The sequence below is a fragment of the Triplophysa dalaica genome, chromosome 1 (genome assembly GCF_015846415.1).
Source record: "Triplophysa dalaica isolate WHDGS20190420 chromosome 1, ASM1584641v1, whole genome shotgun sequence".
NCBI lineage: Eukaryota > Metazoa > Chordata > Actinopteri > Cypriniformes > Nemacheilidae > Triplophysa > Triplophysa dalaica.
Genome location: NC_079542.1, coordinates 7,325,685 through 7,342,067, shown reverse-complemented (window position 1 = coordinate 7,342,067; position 16,383 = coordinate 7,325,685). Strand labels below are relative to the sequence as shown.

The 16,383-nt window shown below is 35.9% G+C and overlaps 1 protein-coding gene across 2 annotated transcripts; it reads right to left on the bottom strand.

Moving 5' to 3' along the window:
• Positions 1-2,107: 2,107 nt before the first annotated feature.
• On the bottom strand, positions 2,108-15,277 carry tpcn2 (two pore segment channel 2). Of its 2 annotated transcripts, XM_056757340.1 has the most exons (25): positions 14,946-15,277; positions 13,354-13,406; positions 13,177-13,253; positions 10,732-10,909; positions 10,448-10,564; positions 10,174-10,280; positions 9,952-10,024; positions 9,743-9,842; positions 9,375-9,440; positions 9,209-9,273; positions 8,942-9,051; positions 7,904-7,985; positions 7,738-7,824; positions 7,485-7,604; positions 6,874-6,933; positions 6,472-6,600; positions 6,328-6,377; positions 6,111-6,210; positions 5,269-5,340; positions 5,107-5,180; positions 4,847-4,952; positions 3,927-4,009; positions 3,737-3,818; positions 3,460-3,551; positions 2,108-3,236 (listed from the first exon to the last, which is right to left on the bottom strand). In XM_056757340.1, exons 1-25 carry the CDS (start codon positions 15,067-15,069, stop codon positions 3,158-3,160), a joined length of 2,286 nt encoding a protein of 761 aa, XP_056613318.1. In that variant the 5' UTR covers positions 15,070-15,277; the 3' UTR covers positions 2,108-3,157. The 2 variants fall into 2 exon arrangements, with proteins under 2 accessions (XP_056613318.1, XP_056613323.1); XM_056757345.1 differs by lacking the exons at positions 2,108-3,236; positions 3,460-3,551; positions 3,737-3,818; positions 3,927-4,009 and adding an exon at positions 4,016-4,615.
• Between the last annotated feature and the right edge of the window lie 1,106 nt (positions 15,278-16,383).

The following is a 16,383-nucleotide window of genomic DNA, read 5'->3' as shown; positions in this document are numbered from 1 at the left end:
ATACTCGAAATATATCACAGAGAACACTGCCACCTGTTGAGCTTGACCTGAAGCCAGGGTAGCAGCCATGATGAGTCTAGAGAATGAGAATAGAGAAGGTTATATTTGACCCAATAATGGGCTAAAACAACACAGCATTTTGGGATGAAACAACCCAGAAGAGGTTAATTTACAACCCAACGATTGGGTTTGACCATTTTTACCCAATGTTGGGCTGAGTATGCAGTAGTCGACAACTGAGGTTAAAAGTTGCCTGGCCCTTTCAGACATTCCAGAGCAGTATGGATTTCTTCACGGCTGACAAGGGCAATCCCAAGAACAACCGTTTGTTTATTGTTGAAAGGCTTCACAATCAGGCTGTGTAAACTACACCCAAATGGATCGATACGTTCTCAATGTCTCAGGTCATTTATGAAACAACCACTTATGCCACCCATATCTGTAAAAGAGGACAATAAATAGTTAGATATGACTCTTGAAACATTGCGTAAAATGTTTACTAAAGCCAGTCTCTTTTTTTTTTGTATACATTTATAATTGTATGAGGTCTTTAATTTAGCATTTGACAAATCAGATGTTGTTGGCTTCCCCGTGACCCGAGGTAGTTCGGATAAGCGGTAGAAAATGGAATGGAATGTTGTTGGCTCAAAAACCAAAGGGAGGTTGAGTCTTGCTTCCAGATTTTTAGATTCGGTTGAAAATTCATCTTTTAATCCTTATATAAAAAGTTGGGAAGTGTGCAAATGTTTATTTTACAAATGATCTTATAATGTTTAGTTTAGCAAATGTTTCTAGATTAAAACAAAATTCAATTTAATTGTTCATAAATTTACTATATTTAAAACTAACGAATAACGTCTGAGAATTACTATTAGAAATTACAACAGCACTTCAAATACATAGGTCAGATTATCCAGAACAAATCTTTTGCCTAAAATGTTAAAACTACCTTGACACTGTGCGTTTATGAACATCGACAATTGTAACATTTTATAGGTATAGTGCATCCCAAAATATTATAATCATTTATTCGCCCTCATGTCAGATCATGAGGAACCTTATCGCTTTTATACAGCCACGGAAAAATTATGAAAATGAATTTCAGTTTTTCTGATTTGACTATTTCTAGGTATATAATACAATATTGTTTCTATTCGCATTTATTTGCAGAAAATGGAAACTGGAGAAACAGGTCAAAATAACAGAAAAGATGCTCTGTATTTTAACACATCAAAGTTCATATTCACTTTTAAGCAATACAACAGTAATATTTTTATATGTATTTAGGAAAAGTTCAAAAATGCTTTTACACATTGCTGTTGGATTACTTTTTGACACTCCTGAGTTTTGCAATTTAACAGACGCTGGGCTGGAATCCACACACACCTAGAAATGGTGATTTGAAAAAAAAACTGGTCTCCTATTTTAATCCTATTTTTATTGTTTCTTCAAATTTGAAAACTGATATAGACACTTGTTGGTCTAACTTAAATGTTTCAACTTGAGTCAGACATGACTCAGGTTTTGTATTTAATGTATTCTTATGCGATTGAGTTAAACAAAAACCATGTTATTCTTCATGATCACATTTCACAAGTACATACATTGCTAAAACAAATTAAGGGGAAACTAAACAAACAGTGGAAGGGAAACTCTGTGTTTGTACACATGGACAGAGAAGGCATGGCTCTTTGATGTGTGTACCGCAGAAGGTCAAAGCGACCACTACATTCTGTTTTGGGAAAACATGGCCTGTGTGAGAGGGTGTGTTTGGATGTTAAGCCTACTAAAAAAACTTTGCAAAAAGATTGTGTGTTCGTGCTGAGGTGATCTCTATGACTGCAGGCTGAGAAACTCCATTTTATCACCTGGGAGTTTCTAACCAGACCTCTAAATAGTTTTGCTAAACAGGCTGTGCTGGAAATGAGAGTGTTGCGTTCAAACCAAAAGCATAGTGCAGGTCTGTGTGGTCTGTTGGTTATGGGTGATGTCATCTGAGGTTTGAAGTAAAACATGTTCCCCAAAACTAAACTGTGATAAAAGCCTGATACGCCTGTTGACAGATTCTTGATCGATGTCATGCTCAGAAAGAAAGAAAACTACACAGTGTGACTGAACCATTTATACCATATATTAAATAAAAATATTCTTCTTACAGTAAAACTATTCGATAATGGAATATGAAACATCAATATGAAACTAATGATCAAAGGTCACTAGATTTCTTCGACAACCAACAACTATGGGTCATATTGTACCTTCAAATAAAAAAGTTGAAATAGCTTTAGAAATCAAATACCCCTTATTATTATAATAGTAATAACTCATCCTGTCTAATAGTATTTTATGCTAAATTAGAGCAAGGTAAGAAATACTATCATGATGTTCTTTTAAGGCACATTTCATTTTAAACCAATTCAAGAGTTTTTTATTCACATTACACAAATAAAATTTATACGTTTCACTTTATAATAATGAGAACTGCTCTGTACTATTTGTTTAAAAATAAGTTTCATAAAACATGCAGTAAAATCTGATACCCTATAAATAAAAGCCCTTGACAAATGTGTCAAACATTTAAACCAAGTCTAAAAGTTAGCAAAACTGCAAAATAAAAATATGGCACATCGCCACATCCCTTTGTTTTCCATGATAAATGCACACTGTATCACATACAGAATATCTTATATTTATAACCTCTGATCTTTTCTATAAAACTTACATAATTTACACTACATAAAAGCTCAATACATTCGTTCCTTAGTTGTACGATTGTAACAGCCATACAAAATAAATAAAATCTTGATGGTTTTACTAATGCACAACAAATGTTAATGTTATTTTCTCAAAAAAAAAAAAAAGATTTTAAACTTCAAAGATTTAATCCTATATTACAACATGCTGGTACTGATAATCTAATTGATCAGATGTTACTCTGAAAACCAGCTTTGTTCTAAGTGAAAACACATACATCCTTTCTTATGCAGAACTGAAAGAACACAGACCCCAAAATAGGAATCGGGCCCTAAGAAATGGAGGGTTTTGTAATTATGAGGCCTTTCAATCCAAGAGGATTCTGAGTGTGTTTGGTTGCAATTATATTGTTGTATGCATGAATGATGTCACGTGAGATGGAGATGAAGGTTTGTGTTTGGGGTCACCAAGCGAGGTGAAGATGAGGATGCTGTTGTAGCATAGCTCGAATTTCTTCTTCTGTCGGCTCTTGGATTTGCTCTCTGGAGAAAGGATGAGAAAAAGGATTAAATAAAATGCTTGGGTTGGTAACCAAACAACATTGGACTGCACTTGACTTCCATTGTATGGACGCAAAAGCACAGAGACATATCATCTGGTGTGATTCACAAAGTCATATACAGGTGTTTAAGAACACTTTTATCATAGAGAAATCCATGCAATAAATACACTTATTAATTTAGTAAATCATTTCAAAACTCTCACCTGAACATGAGCTGAACAGTGCTTTGATAGGCGATCCTCTCCACATCCGAAACCGAGAGCGAGTTACTTCTGTCCCATTTATATGTGAAGTTCTGGACAAAACCATGAGGAAAGTGTGTAGGAATTGATATATTGATTATTTGTTGGCCATTGTGCCAGACATCAATTATAAAAATGATGATAACCTCAATCGCAAGCATCAGTGATCAGTATTGTTCTAAAACACTGACTCACCATCAAATATATAATTATCTACAACTAAAGATCGACAACATACCTCCAAAATGAGGGCCACAAACAAGTTGACCCACATGACTGAAGATGTCACCCACCAGGCCACAAAGTACACCAAAGACCACCTGACGAGAGAGGGTTATGGGTATACGGTTACAAAACCCTGCCCATCCAAAACAAACAAACATGCTAAACAGAGGCGTGTATGTGTGTTGATGGAGATTCTAGCTTACTCTGTAGTATATCTAGTGTATGCGTCTGTGAAGACATGCCAGTTATTCACCACCATGATGTTGTAAAGCAGGACCAAAGAGGACTGAAAGAGACAATAATATTCACCAAAGATAAATCAAATACTGAATAAAAAGAGCAGGAGATTGAGTCATTTCAACACAATACAACATTGAAATATGTGAGGCAGTTGGTAATCTTTTATAACTGTAAATATTTAGCTAATAGATATGCATTTATAGATACAGTATCATGTCCACTTGCTTCTCAGTGTTGCATACAAAAACGTAGTAAACCACCTGGGTCAAACAGGACAGATGTGAGATGATCAAAATCCATAATAATAACTCAGATTAAAGGAGAAATATGTTAAATCTGCTCTCTCACCAGCAGAATTCCATCAGATGCCCGTAAATTTTTCACCAGGTCCAAAAGAGTGCACACATCTTTTATAACTGTGAATATTTATCTAATAGATATGCATTTATAGATACAGTATCGTGTCCACTTGCTTCTCAGTGTTGCATACAAAAACCAGTATAAATACAACAAATACTTTATTTGAACAAATAAAGAAGCAATGTGGAGATTTTAGTGGCATCTAGTGGTAAGGTTGCGAATTGCAACCAACGGCTCACCTCCACATCCCTTTCCAAACACTCCCGTGGCTCTCAGAGGATAAAGATGCCGTCTTTTCCAAAGGAGATATCATAAACATTAGTCTTTGGTAGCTAGTCAATAGCTCTCTTTGTAGGAAACTAAACTCGTTATATTACTGCTTTGCGTAATAATGGCATAATGTCAGCCAATCAAATTGAAGCTCTCATATTTTTAAGGTAAGTCTTGTGAACGTTTTGTCAGTGCATCATTGGAGGCTGCAATTAAATTAGGGCTTTTTATAAAACTTCTTTATAAAACTTACAGCGAAATCATCAAAGTTATTTGGCCAGTATTCCAGCTGTTCAAAAGAGCCACAATCCATGGTGAAGGCTTTGGTGATATTCTCCAGACTGGAGTTAGAGATCGCACTGAGAGGAGAGCACACAGAGCGAGAAAAGATATTCAGATATACAGAAATTTGAAATATACTGTAAATTGATTGAGGATTTTTTCAGTATGAATACGCTATCAAACATCAGTCTTCATATAAAAGTGCTTTCAATGGATGTTATGGAACAGTACCTCATGTTTGTTGGGGCGGTTATGGCTCCCTGGAAAAGCCAGATACCAAGAACTGCATACACGTAGTAAACCACCTGGGTCAAACAGGACAGATGTGAGATGATCAAAATCAATAATAATGACTCAGATTAAAGGAGAAATACGTTAAATCTGCTCCCTCACCAGCAGAATTCCAGCAAATGCCCGTAAGTTTTTCACCAGGTCCACAAGAGTGCTGGCCACTACAGCCATCAACTAAACAGACAATTTTCAAAGGATTTACATTAACACTGTAGGTAAAAAACTCAAGGTGGAATTCACACAATTTTACATTTCAACACCTCAAAAAAGGTATTTGTTCAAACAAAGAGTGATGATATAAATCAGGACTACAATGCAATGTATATGTATATATATATGTATATATAGCTGCAGAAAAAACTAAGAGACCATTTTAAATTTCCATTTCTAATAAGCATTTCTAGAGTACCCATTCTTGAGTTTCAACAAATTTGAAAACTTCATCAAACGTCATCATAAAAAAATATTTTTGAACTTTTCCTAAAAACATGTACAAATATTACATTTGTAATTTTTAATAGTGAATATGAACTGGTTTTCTTTGCAATATTTGAGGTCTGAAAAATAAAGATAATCTTTTCTGTTATTTTGACCTGTCTCTCCAGTTTTAATTTTCTGCTATTAAATGCAAAAAAAGCAGTTTTATTTGAGATTTGGGAGGAATATTATTATTAGTTCAAAGAAAAAAATATATCATTTTACCTAAACACATACGAAAAATAGTCCATTTTAAAATCAGAAAAAATGGTCCCTGAAATGGTCTCTTAGATGTATTTATACTTCTTATTTCTTATGATAACAAAGATATGATAAAAATATTTGTAAATTAAATACTTTTTTATGATGTCATGACATGAGGGTTAGTTAAGTCCATTTAAAAGACCAGAAAAGTAATTGTACTACAGTGTAGGAAATTTACTTTATGTTAGGACTCTTTTGCTCACCTTGATTTCTGGAATTATCCTGAGGAAGCGGAAAACGATCAACATGTTGACCAATCGCACCATCTCCCACAATGACAGCATACGCTGTGACTCCAGATCCCTATAACATCAATAACAACATCAATTCATTAGAAGAACAGCTAGAAAGTTGTTTTTGTGCTTACAAATTTACATTATACAGTAAATCATAACAATAGCTCAAACTCCACACACTTACACTTTAGTATCAGGAATCTTGTATGTGATGAATATGGCAATCTGAATCGTCTGTTGAAAATAAAAGGACACAAAACCTCTATCAGCAAAATAGCTTATAGGATTACTTTAAAATTCATACATAACTTCAGAGGAAATATCTTACCAGCAGAAGAACAGTGAGGAATCCATCAAATATGTTATTTCTATAAGACAGGTAACCTCTCCACCCGAAAGCCAGTATCTTCATTGACATCTCTATTAAATAGTACAGGATGAAAACACAGTTGATGATCTAAAAGACAAAAGACAAATTTGCATTAATTATTTAGCTTTGCACAGAACTCTCTGTACAAACACTAATATAACAACACAGCAAAGAAATAAACAACCTATTTTAATGTTATTAATACAGTTTAATTGTTATGTTAAACAAGATACTATATTAGTTTATATTGTGGCCATTTCAAAATTTGCCCCAATATTTGATGTGCAAATATGCTGCAAATATGAAGTTGAAGGGAATTTATGCTGGTGCAAAGAGTATAATAATGAGATGTTGCAGTACCTCCACGTAGTAGTAATCTCTTTCTGATGCAGATTTCTCTGAATCCAGAACTAAGATAGTCTGCAGAAATACAGGTATAGGATATAAGATATAGGGGATTACACAGAATACACACCCACAAAAACTGTTTGTGTCCAGTGTAAATAATGAAAGCAGATGTACTCAACTTCATGTGTTGTTACATATACTGTCCACAAGATGTCCTCTTGCACATTAAAAAACCAATTACTACTTTTATGAGCTGAATGATCTTAGTAAAATAGCCCGATATTTCACATTATGTTCCAGATCTTACTAATTTAAATAATAATAATGTGTTACTTATATTTAAGGAAAATAAACAATCTTACAATATGAGCGCTTTTATTTTTTTACCAATATATTTTTCTGTCATTACCTTATAATTGTACATTAAATAATAAATTAAACTTCCTTTATGATTAAACAGATGCTTAATCTGTCATTTTCGCGATTTCTCTTCCTTATACAGTACCTCTGCTGTTACATCAGTTACGTCACTTTTAGGGCTTTGTGCAACTCTCTAATCTATTTACATTGATAATAGTGTGTATGTTGGATGGTGTATGTGTTAAGGAAATGAGGTTTCTTACACAGATGCATAGGACATTAACCAGAGCAACAACATTTCCCAGCACTGTAATTGTGTAATGGTTGTAAATACGCTGGATGTGCTGCAGGAGAGAGAAACTGTACTGTGGCTTCGGTGGATGCTGCACAACAAACACAATTGAATTGATACATTAGCATGAAACGTAAAAGAATAATAATTAAATAAAATTATTTAAATGAACGGACTATATGTCACATTCTGAATGCAGCCGAAAGTAAAAGAGGGAGCCAAACCTCTTTGAGAAAGTCTTTATCGAGTTCAAAGAACAGGTTCTGGAAGGCCTCGCCATCGATGTAGCCATCTGGGAACTGCTGAGCAGCCTGAGACACAAACACAAATCAAGTCCAGTCCAGCACTACATGCACACTTTACACAAACTGTCCGGAGATCCGTACCAACCTTAGTGATGGCCGATCTGTAGTAAGACTTCATATGGACTCTACCCATGACCTGAATAAACATGCGCACTGCCACCCGCTCCCTATGGCAGTGATGTATGTAAAATTTTTGGGTCAATGTAATGCCAATTGTATGGTTAAAGAAGGCATGAAATAAAAAAAATTAAATCATATTTTATGGAATGTTGTAGTGTTATTATCACAGACTGTATAAAACATGGGCGTAGCGTCTGTGACGTCATCCATAAGGTTTCTGAAGAGCATTTTTGAAGCCTATCTTAGCAGCGCATCGACCGCGCATCACTAACGGATAATCGAAAATGGGCAGGATGTGGTTGGAGGTGAGGTGCCTGAAACCACTTGTCACTCAAGTGGCCATGCCATAAATTAGCAGAAATTTAAGGCTTAATATAAATTAAATGGATGACTTTTTCACCCCCCTCACAGTTGTCATGAAGGGCAAAATTAGCTATATAGACCAAAATAATTTTTTGTGTTTACATGTTTTTTTCTGCTCTAAAGTTGGGGCTCAATGAGATTCTACTGTCTTATGGAGCCAGTCTCTAATGGCCAGTCAATGAATTGCAGTTTAAGTCAGGTTGCCACTTGGTTAACTTTTTACACAGCTTAGGGACTTATCTGTGCACTTCATTATTCACTTTTTTTATTATTGTGCCCTCATAATTAAAAAAAAAAATCTTGATCTTCTTCCCCCCCTCGAAAGGACTTCTCATCACTTCCTGTCATGAGGAATGGTGCAAGGGTGGAGGATTCTCCATGAGAGGGTGCCGATGGCGAGTCCGGTGGGGAATTATCCTCCCCAACTGACTGCAAACTTGCATTCAATTCTGCCCCAATTTGGTTAGCAACGCCCATCTTCCCACGACTTATTAAGTTATCCATGTGGTAAATCAAGACCCGCCGAAGCCGTTTCACTCGAATAAACGTGACGATATAGAAATAAATACAATCGTTACTTCCATTTCATGCCGACTTTAAGGGTCAAAGGTTGAGATTTAGTAGGAAGATTTGATCTTACACATGGCCTTCAGCATGACTGCTGGTGTGTCCTCTCCCCGGACAGCAGAGCACCTCGAATGCCGCCCGGATACCCAGACGTCTCCTCATTATAGACGTCTGGACTGACATCTAATAAAGCAAATGGGTGGAAATGATACAATAATTTAATATTAACTACAGAATTAACTAATTTCCATTTGTGAGTGAACTACAGCCGTCATTTAATTAAAAAAAATATCATATTCCTAATGTAAAAACAACATGAATGTGAAAGTATGACACTCACCAGAAGATACCCTCTGAACTGATTATAAATAATAGCCGTCATTAAATTCATCAGCAAATATGTTCCTAGCGAAAACAAAAAACTCAATGTAATGCAGGTGCACAAAAACATCTGGTTATGAGATTCATATGGCCATAAAAACATAGTTAAGAGCCAAACAACTTACCAAACACACTAAAGATTATGAAAAATATAGAATAGCCACGGTTCAGAGAGTATGCAGGAATCATGACTGTTGAAAGAAAAAAGATATGTTGAGTTCATATTTTTAAGACAGAAAGGCCATCAGTGTGTTTAAGACCTTCAGATACCTGTGAAAGTTTAACAGCTTCACAAAAGGTCACAAGACACCATGTCATCTGATATGCAAATGACTCACAGCTTCTACTGCCATGAACCGGAGTAGAGGACATGGAGATTCAACACAGCGGTGGCAGAATGCGTCACTGAACTATCTGAATCAGCACCAGTCATTCAGAAACTCACACCTTTTGAAAGAGCGTATGTTGCTGTCAAAGTGAAATAAACACATACCGTCAGGATTATTTGCTGTGGTGAGCAGAACCAGTAGAGACGAAAGGGCCTTTGGCATGTTTTTGAAGTATGTTTCCCATTCTCCATTCCTCTTAGGATCCTACAAAAAACATTGACACAAAAACAAAAATTGTGACACACTGACTAAACTGCTTTAAAATGTTTAAAAAGTTTAAATTAAAAAGGATAAGGGTGTGATCCGTTATTACATCTGATTTGGCAAAGATCAGCATTCCTATCATAGTGAATAAGCAGAGATGCATGGCCAGAAGCAGGATGACACTGAAATGGACAAAACAATTTTTTTAGACAATACATATTTCACATCTGTCAAATTACTATATAAACATGACAGTGCCCACAAACTAGGAAGTGAAAATACTGAGTATATCAAAACAAAATAGAAACACTTCTCATAAAGATTGTTTTACCTGGCTATCTCTGGAAGAGTCCTTTTAATACATTTTAAAGTTTTCTTCATGAGGGAAGAGTTTTGCAGGAGGAAAAACGGCCGTATCAATCTCCTGACTCTTAAACTCTGCGGGTCACATGCGGACATCACAACATTAAAACTGCTTGTATATCTCAAGTCATGCTTAGGATGTTCTGCGTTATATTGAATCCCTGTTTAGGGTCACCGATGTTTTAAATATTTTGTTTATTTCATGATTTTTCAATGTTTCAAAAGGTCAGTTGCTGACTCACCTCATTGCACATCATGCTAACACTCAACATCCAGTCAATAACTGATGTTGTAATGACTATTGTGTAGCCGATCAGCCATTTATTCATACGAAACTCATCCCATCCAATCAAATAGCTCTGCAGAACAAAACAGGTCTTTCATTAAAATATAATAGGAAATTAAAGGCAGTCACATCACATTCACGCTATTATCCGATATGTTACTTACAAAGTTAGCCATAAAGTTTAAACAAAAAAGGATTTGCGGTACTATTATAGTAAACTGCACATTTCAAGACTTCTACCTTCACAGTGACGTCCAGGATGAAGATACAAAGGCAAACCATCTCAATAGCCTCCGTCATTCCACACGGAGGTTCCCAGGCTTTAGGTTTGAAACGTATGTCAGAGGTGTAAGTCAGAGAGGAGGGTCTCTCAATGAAGGCCAGAGCCAGCACAACAGCGATGGTAAACCCCAGACCCCTTCAAGAGAGAGTTTGGGAAAGAGCTTAGTCTACAGACTAAGAAAACTTATTTAGACTTATAGACACATTCAACCTTACACAAGAAGGTATATGCAAAAATCATCCAAAACTGAAAAAGTGGTCATCATTTACTAACCCTCAGGTTGCTTCAAACCTGTATACATTTCTTTGTTCCAATGAACACATAAAGATTTTTGTAAGAATGTTAGTAATTTTCAGTTCTGGGATATAATCCACTACCATAATTGGGAAGAAATAATGTATTTTTTTGTTCTGTTTAACACATAATGAGATATTTGGAAGAAATTAGTAAAACAAAGAGTTCTCGGGCATCTTTGACTACCATTTAATTCTTCCCACTATGGTAGTGAATGATGTCCCAGAATTGAAAATGACTCACATTCTTCCAAATATCTTTCCTTTTGTTCATCGAAACAAAGTCATTAACAGGATGAAATTACATGAGTTTAATTTTTTTGATGAACTATCCCTTTAAAGGCTACAACAAAATATCACAGTCAAGTGGAATTTATTGTAAAGACATATACTGTAGCGCAAACATATATCTTAAACAAATCATTTTACCAAAAATTATGAGATGATACATGAAACAGATGTTTAATATTAAGGAAATTAATAACTAAAAGCAGCTTTCAAAATTAGAGACGGCTCTGCGAAATGCTACAGTATAGCATTGTTCAAATTGTTTAGGGTATATATATATATATCTGACAATAACAGCACACACAATTATTTAAACATTATACTTAATTTTTAATAACAAATAAACCTTTTCACATTTACAGTAAAGCACTTACAATTGGGCTAGGCACTACACTCGGATAAAACAAATTCATTCAGTTTCGTAAGCAGCAAGATTTATCAAGAATTTAGTTGGACAGAATTGCTTACTAATCTTGTGGTGTTACACCAAACAGGGATGTTGTGAAAGTATTCACAAAGCAATTTACATTCAATCCAGAAGAATTATGTTGGTATCAAGTTACTATAAAAAAACATATTTGCATGTAAGAACTAAACTGATATTATAAAAGCAACACTTTTGTTTTTGCCCCCTTTTTTCAAGAGCTGAACTCAATTTCTGAGACTTTTTCTATGTACACAAAAGGCCTATTTCTCTCAAATATTGTTCACAAATCTGTCTAAATCTGTGTTAGTGAGCACTTCTGCTTTGTCAAGATAATCCATCCACCTCACAGGTGTGGCATATCAAGATGCTGATTAGACAGGATGATTATTGCACAGGTGTGCCTTAGGCTGGCCACAATAAAATGTACAGTTTTACTGTATAGGGGGGGTCTAGTGGGGTCCAAAAACCAGTCAGTGAACAGTGAACCGTACAGTGAAAACAGGGATTCATCCGTGAAGAGAACACCTCTCCAAAGTGCCAGATGCCATCGAATATGAGCATTTGCCCACTCAATTCAGTTACGACTACAAACTGCAGTCAGGTCGAGACCCAGATGAGGACGACGAGCATGCAGATGAGCTTTACTGAGGCGGTTTCTGACAGTTTGTGCAGGAATTTGTTGGTTATGCAAACCGATTGTTGCAGCAGTCGTCCGGGTGGCTGGTCTCAGACGATCTTGGAGGTGAAGATGCTGAATGTGGAGGTCCTGGGCTGGTGTGGTTACACGTGGTCTGCGGGCGGTTGGATGTACTGCCAAATTCTCTGAAACGCCTTTGGAGACGGTTTATTGTAGAGAAATGAACATTCAATTCACAGGGAACAGCTCTGGTGGACATTCCTGCAGTCAGCATGCCAATTTGCACGCTCCCTCAAAACTTGCGATATCTGTGGCATTGTGCTGAGTGATAAAACTGCACATTTTAGAGTGGCCTTTTATTGTGGCTATCCTAAGGCACACCTGTGCACTAATCATGCTGTCTAATCAGCATCTTGATATGCCACACCTGTGAGGTGGATGGATTATCTCGGTAAAGGAGAAGTGCTCACTAACACAGATTTAGACAGATTTTTGAACAATATTTGAGAGAAATAGGCCTTTTGTGTACATGGAAAAAGTCTTGGATCTTTGATTTCAGCTCATGAAAAATAGGGGGGAAAACAAATAATTGTGTTGATAATTTTGGTCAGTGTAAGTGCATTAACAACATTATTCTGAAAATATCTATTGTTGATGCATTACTGTAAACCAAATTATTAGCACTTTAACATATAATAAAATAATAATAAAAAAATCAAATAATGCTGGATTTCACTACACGACTTTGTTTACTTACCACTGACATATACTGGAGTAGTACCATCTATATAACCGTATAGATCCTGTGTCAACCCTGTGATTGATTGATCGATACTGTGGGAAACAGAAACGGAAACCGTAACATGGCATAGAAATACATAGGATAACTTTAACTACATTAAAAACGTTAAAAACAGAAGTTTTTTGTTTTTACCTGAATTGCATCTTCAATAAATACAACTGCCTGCTGGATATAGAGTTCTGCATCTTTTAAAATAAGAAACACAAACAAAGTGAGTAACATTTAGGTAAAAAACATTATTAAAACTAGAAAATCCTTAAAACTTGTTTTTGAAAATATATCCTAGTTACATAATAATGCCCAAAAAACTTTTTTTACATTAACGCATTAAAAATATTTAAAGCCATTAAAGAAACATCTGTCCCGTCTGATATAAAGGCTGCTTCAGATTCTGTCAGACAGCCCACCAGTATAAACTTATCTTTAGTGCTTGTATGGACAAAAACACACAAGATTATGCCAGAAAGCACGTTTTGTCTAGTATTTTTCACAAGCATGGTCTTCAATGAGATAAATCATGTCTTAAATGAATGCAAAGAGTAGTGAAAATGGGAAGTGCATTTTAGACCTGCTTAGAGCGTCAGCTCTTAAAAGGGCCACGTTCATAAACGTGTTGCTATGACTCCTGTCACTAATGTTAAAGTCCCTCCACTTATTTGAAATGTTAAGCCGCCAGTTAAATAGCCCTGCTCTACAGTGAGTATAATGTATGTATACTTTTGAGTGAGTATAACTTTTCCTCGAATCTCCATTTGTTTTCGGATAGATGCAACAATCAATGTGTTGCCCTCCAGAGTAACTTTGTTTATACAGTAAAAGACCAAGGATTGTTTGTCTAGCACACCAAAACTAAATACAAGGGTGACTACTGGACACCCACCTTAGAACAACATTCAACTTACACTTATAAACATTTTTCTTACTTTAAGTAGTAATACAGCCAAGGTGGAGATCTTAGTCTTAATGTAGATTTACTGCTGACCTCCTGCCCTGAGTCATCAACCAGGTCTGATACATTTACATTTACTTTTATTATATCCCTATCTAATGTAACATTACGAACTGGTTCCCCATTAAAAAACATGACAAAATCCTTTCATGTTGTGTGTTTTGTGTCAGTAGGATTTAATGTCGTTCTACAGGTTCCCATCTGCCAGACATGGAGCATCCCGCAAGAACCCGACACATTACCAGCAGACCAACACAGCTTCAATTAAAACTAAAATAATTCTCATTTTAAGCATTATAAATCCACCAGAATGTTTGGTTCTAGGGATGTGAAAGTATCAAAATCTCACTGTAAGAAACCTCGATATAAAGCCCACATGGCGTTGTTTATCGCAATATTTTAATTATGACCAATGATGACTTTGGAAACGTGCCATAAGCATCCTCTTTTCTATCAAATACCTATCGTTTCATATTATTGAGACAATTTTGCTATTGCGATCACACGATATCGATCATTTATTTACATCCATTGGGTTAATTTATAAAGTTTTTCAGTAGGCATAACTCTACTATAAACAAAAATATAATCAAATAATAATTATATTATAAAGTTTACTTTAATGTAAACGTTACTGTATATGCATTTAAGACGCAAAAGAAGACGCATGAAAAACTACATGAGAGGCAGAAATCAAAACAGATATGCGATGTCATGGAATCTGAGTATGAAAATGACACGTAATTTTTGGACCTTGTCGGAGGTCAGAAGTTACCTTCTTCAGTCGCTGAATGAGACGACTCCGTTGATCTCACCGAATCCTTGTGTCCATTATCATGAGATCCGTAATCACCCGAGTCCCGGTTCACGCTCCCCGTCAGCAGCGGCTCTTCTTCCATTTGAGTGTCTCAAAATCTCCCTAAAAGTGCTGGCAGAGGCGCTTCAGTAGTGAACGCACCTAAACGAGCCGGTCCTTACTCGTAAACAATGAAGCGATCGCAGCTTTGAACACATCGGAGACGCGCGAGGTTTCATTCTGTTTTTGTGTCAAGCGAAACATTTCAGGGAGGACGACAGCGGCTGAGCTGTTTTTTAGGAGACCTCAACTCCTCCCATATCCTCTGTTCTTTGGCATTTAACTTTTCCTGTTCTTTCATGTTAAAGCACGAGCACAGGGAAGTCCGATTCATTTGAGCGATTCCTTTGAACTGTTCACTTGGACGTTGTGTAAAAAAAATGTACTTTGTTGTTTAGTCTTGTCGCAAATTACTTTTGTGGTAAAGTACAACTTAGCCACATTTTGTTGAATAAAAGCTTTTTTTTAACTGAATTACTGCGTCGTTTATGATTTGGAATGTTTTAAGGAACCGATTCACAAGAATGATTCACATTAGTATTACTAGTGGATTTGGACATTACTTTCGTTTTGTTCCTTTGCTGTACCGGTGTTATAGCATTTCATCACTCTCTTTGATTATTAGTGATTTAATAAATATGAATATTTATAATTAAACAATATTTTTTGTTTATCAAAACAATTATACACCAGCATAATTCATATGACCTTATGGATTTTAACCCCCCCTCATAAAACCATTGATAAAACGAGTCGTGCATGTGTTTCTGAGGTTCAGACCGTTTCACACAAGGAAGTCAATTGTCAAACCTCAACATTCTCCACATCCGTCGTCTTCTGCTTCTATCTGCATGTTGCATGACTGAACCTTACCTGACAGATGTCATCTTTTTTCAATCATGTGAACAAAGGCGGACGAAGTACACTCAACTCAACTTCATTTATGTAGTGCTTTTTACAATTTTCAAAGCAGCTGTACATGAGACATATTGACTGTAAGCCAAACAACAAAAAGTATACCTGTAAAAACAAGAAAAAGGTTAAAACACATGAGATACCACTTCCTTACTTGAGCGAAAGATACTACTGGTCAAATATTACTCAAAGTGAACTAACTACAAGTAAAAGTTGTAAAGACAGATTCTTACTTGAGTAAAGGTACAGAAGTGCGTGCTTTTATAAGTATTAAGATTTAATTTCCTTTATGTCAGTGGTGCATTGTTTAATCGGTTTGCATAACCAACAAATTTCTTCACAAACTGTCAGAGACTATCTCAGGGAAGCTCATCTGAATGCTCGTCGTCCTCATCTGGGTCTCGACCTGACTGCAGTTTGTCGTCGCAACTGACTTGAATGG

Bases quoted from the DNA above. Each gene is read 5' to 3' on its own strand.
- tpcn2 (XM_056757340.1), bottom strand. From the start codon at position 15,069: ATGGAAGAAGAGCCGCTGCTGACGGGGAGCGTGAACCGGGACTCGGGT. The intron at 9,843-9,951 runs GTAATAACGGAT...TGTTTTTTGTAG, and splicing joins TGATCTTTGCCAAATCAGAT to GATCCTAAGAGGAATGGAGA. The intron at 4,010-4,846 runs GTAAGTTTTATA...TGTCTCTTTCAG, and splicing joins ATAACTTTGATGATTTCGCT to TCCTCTTTGGTCCTGCTTTA.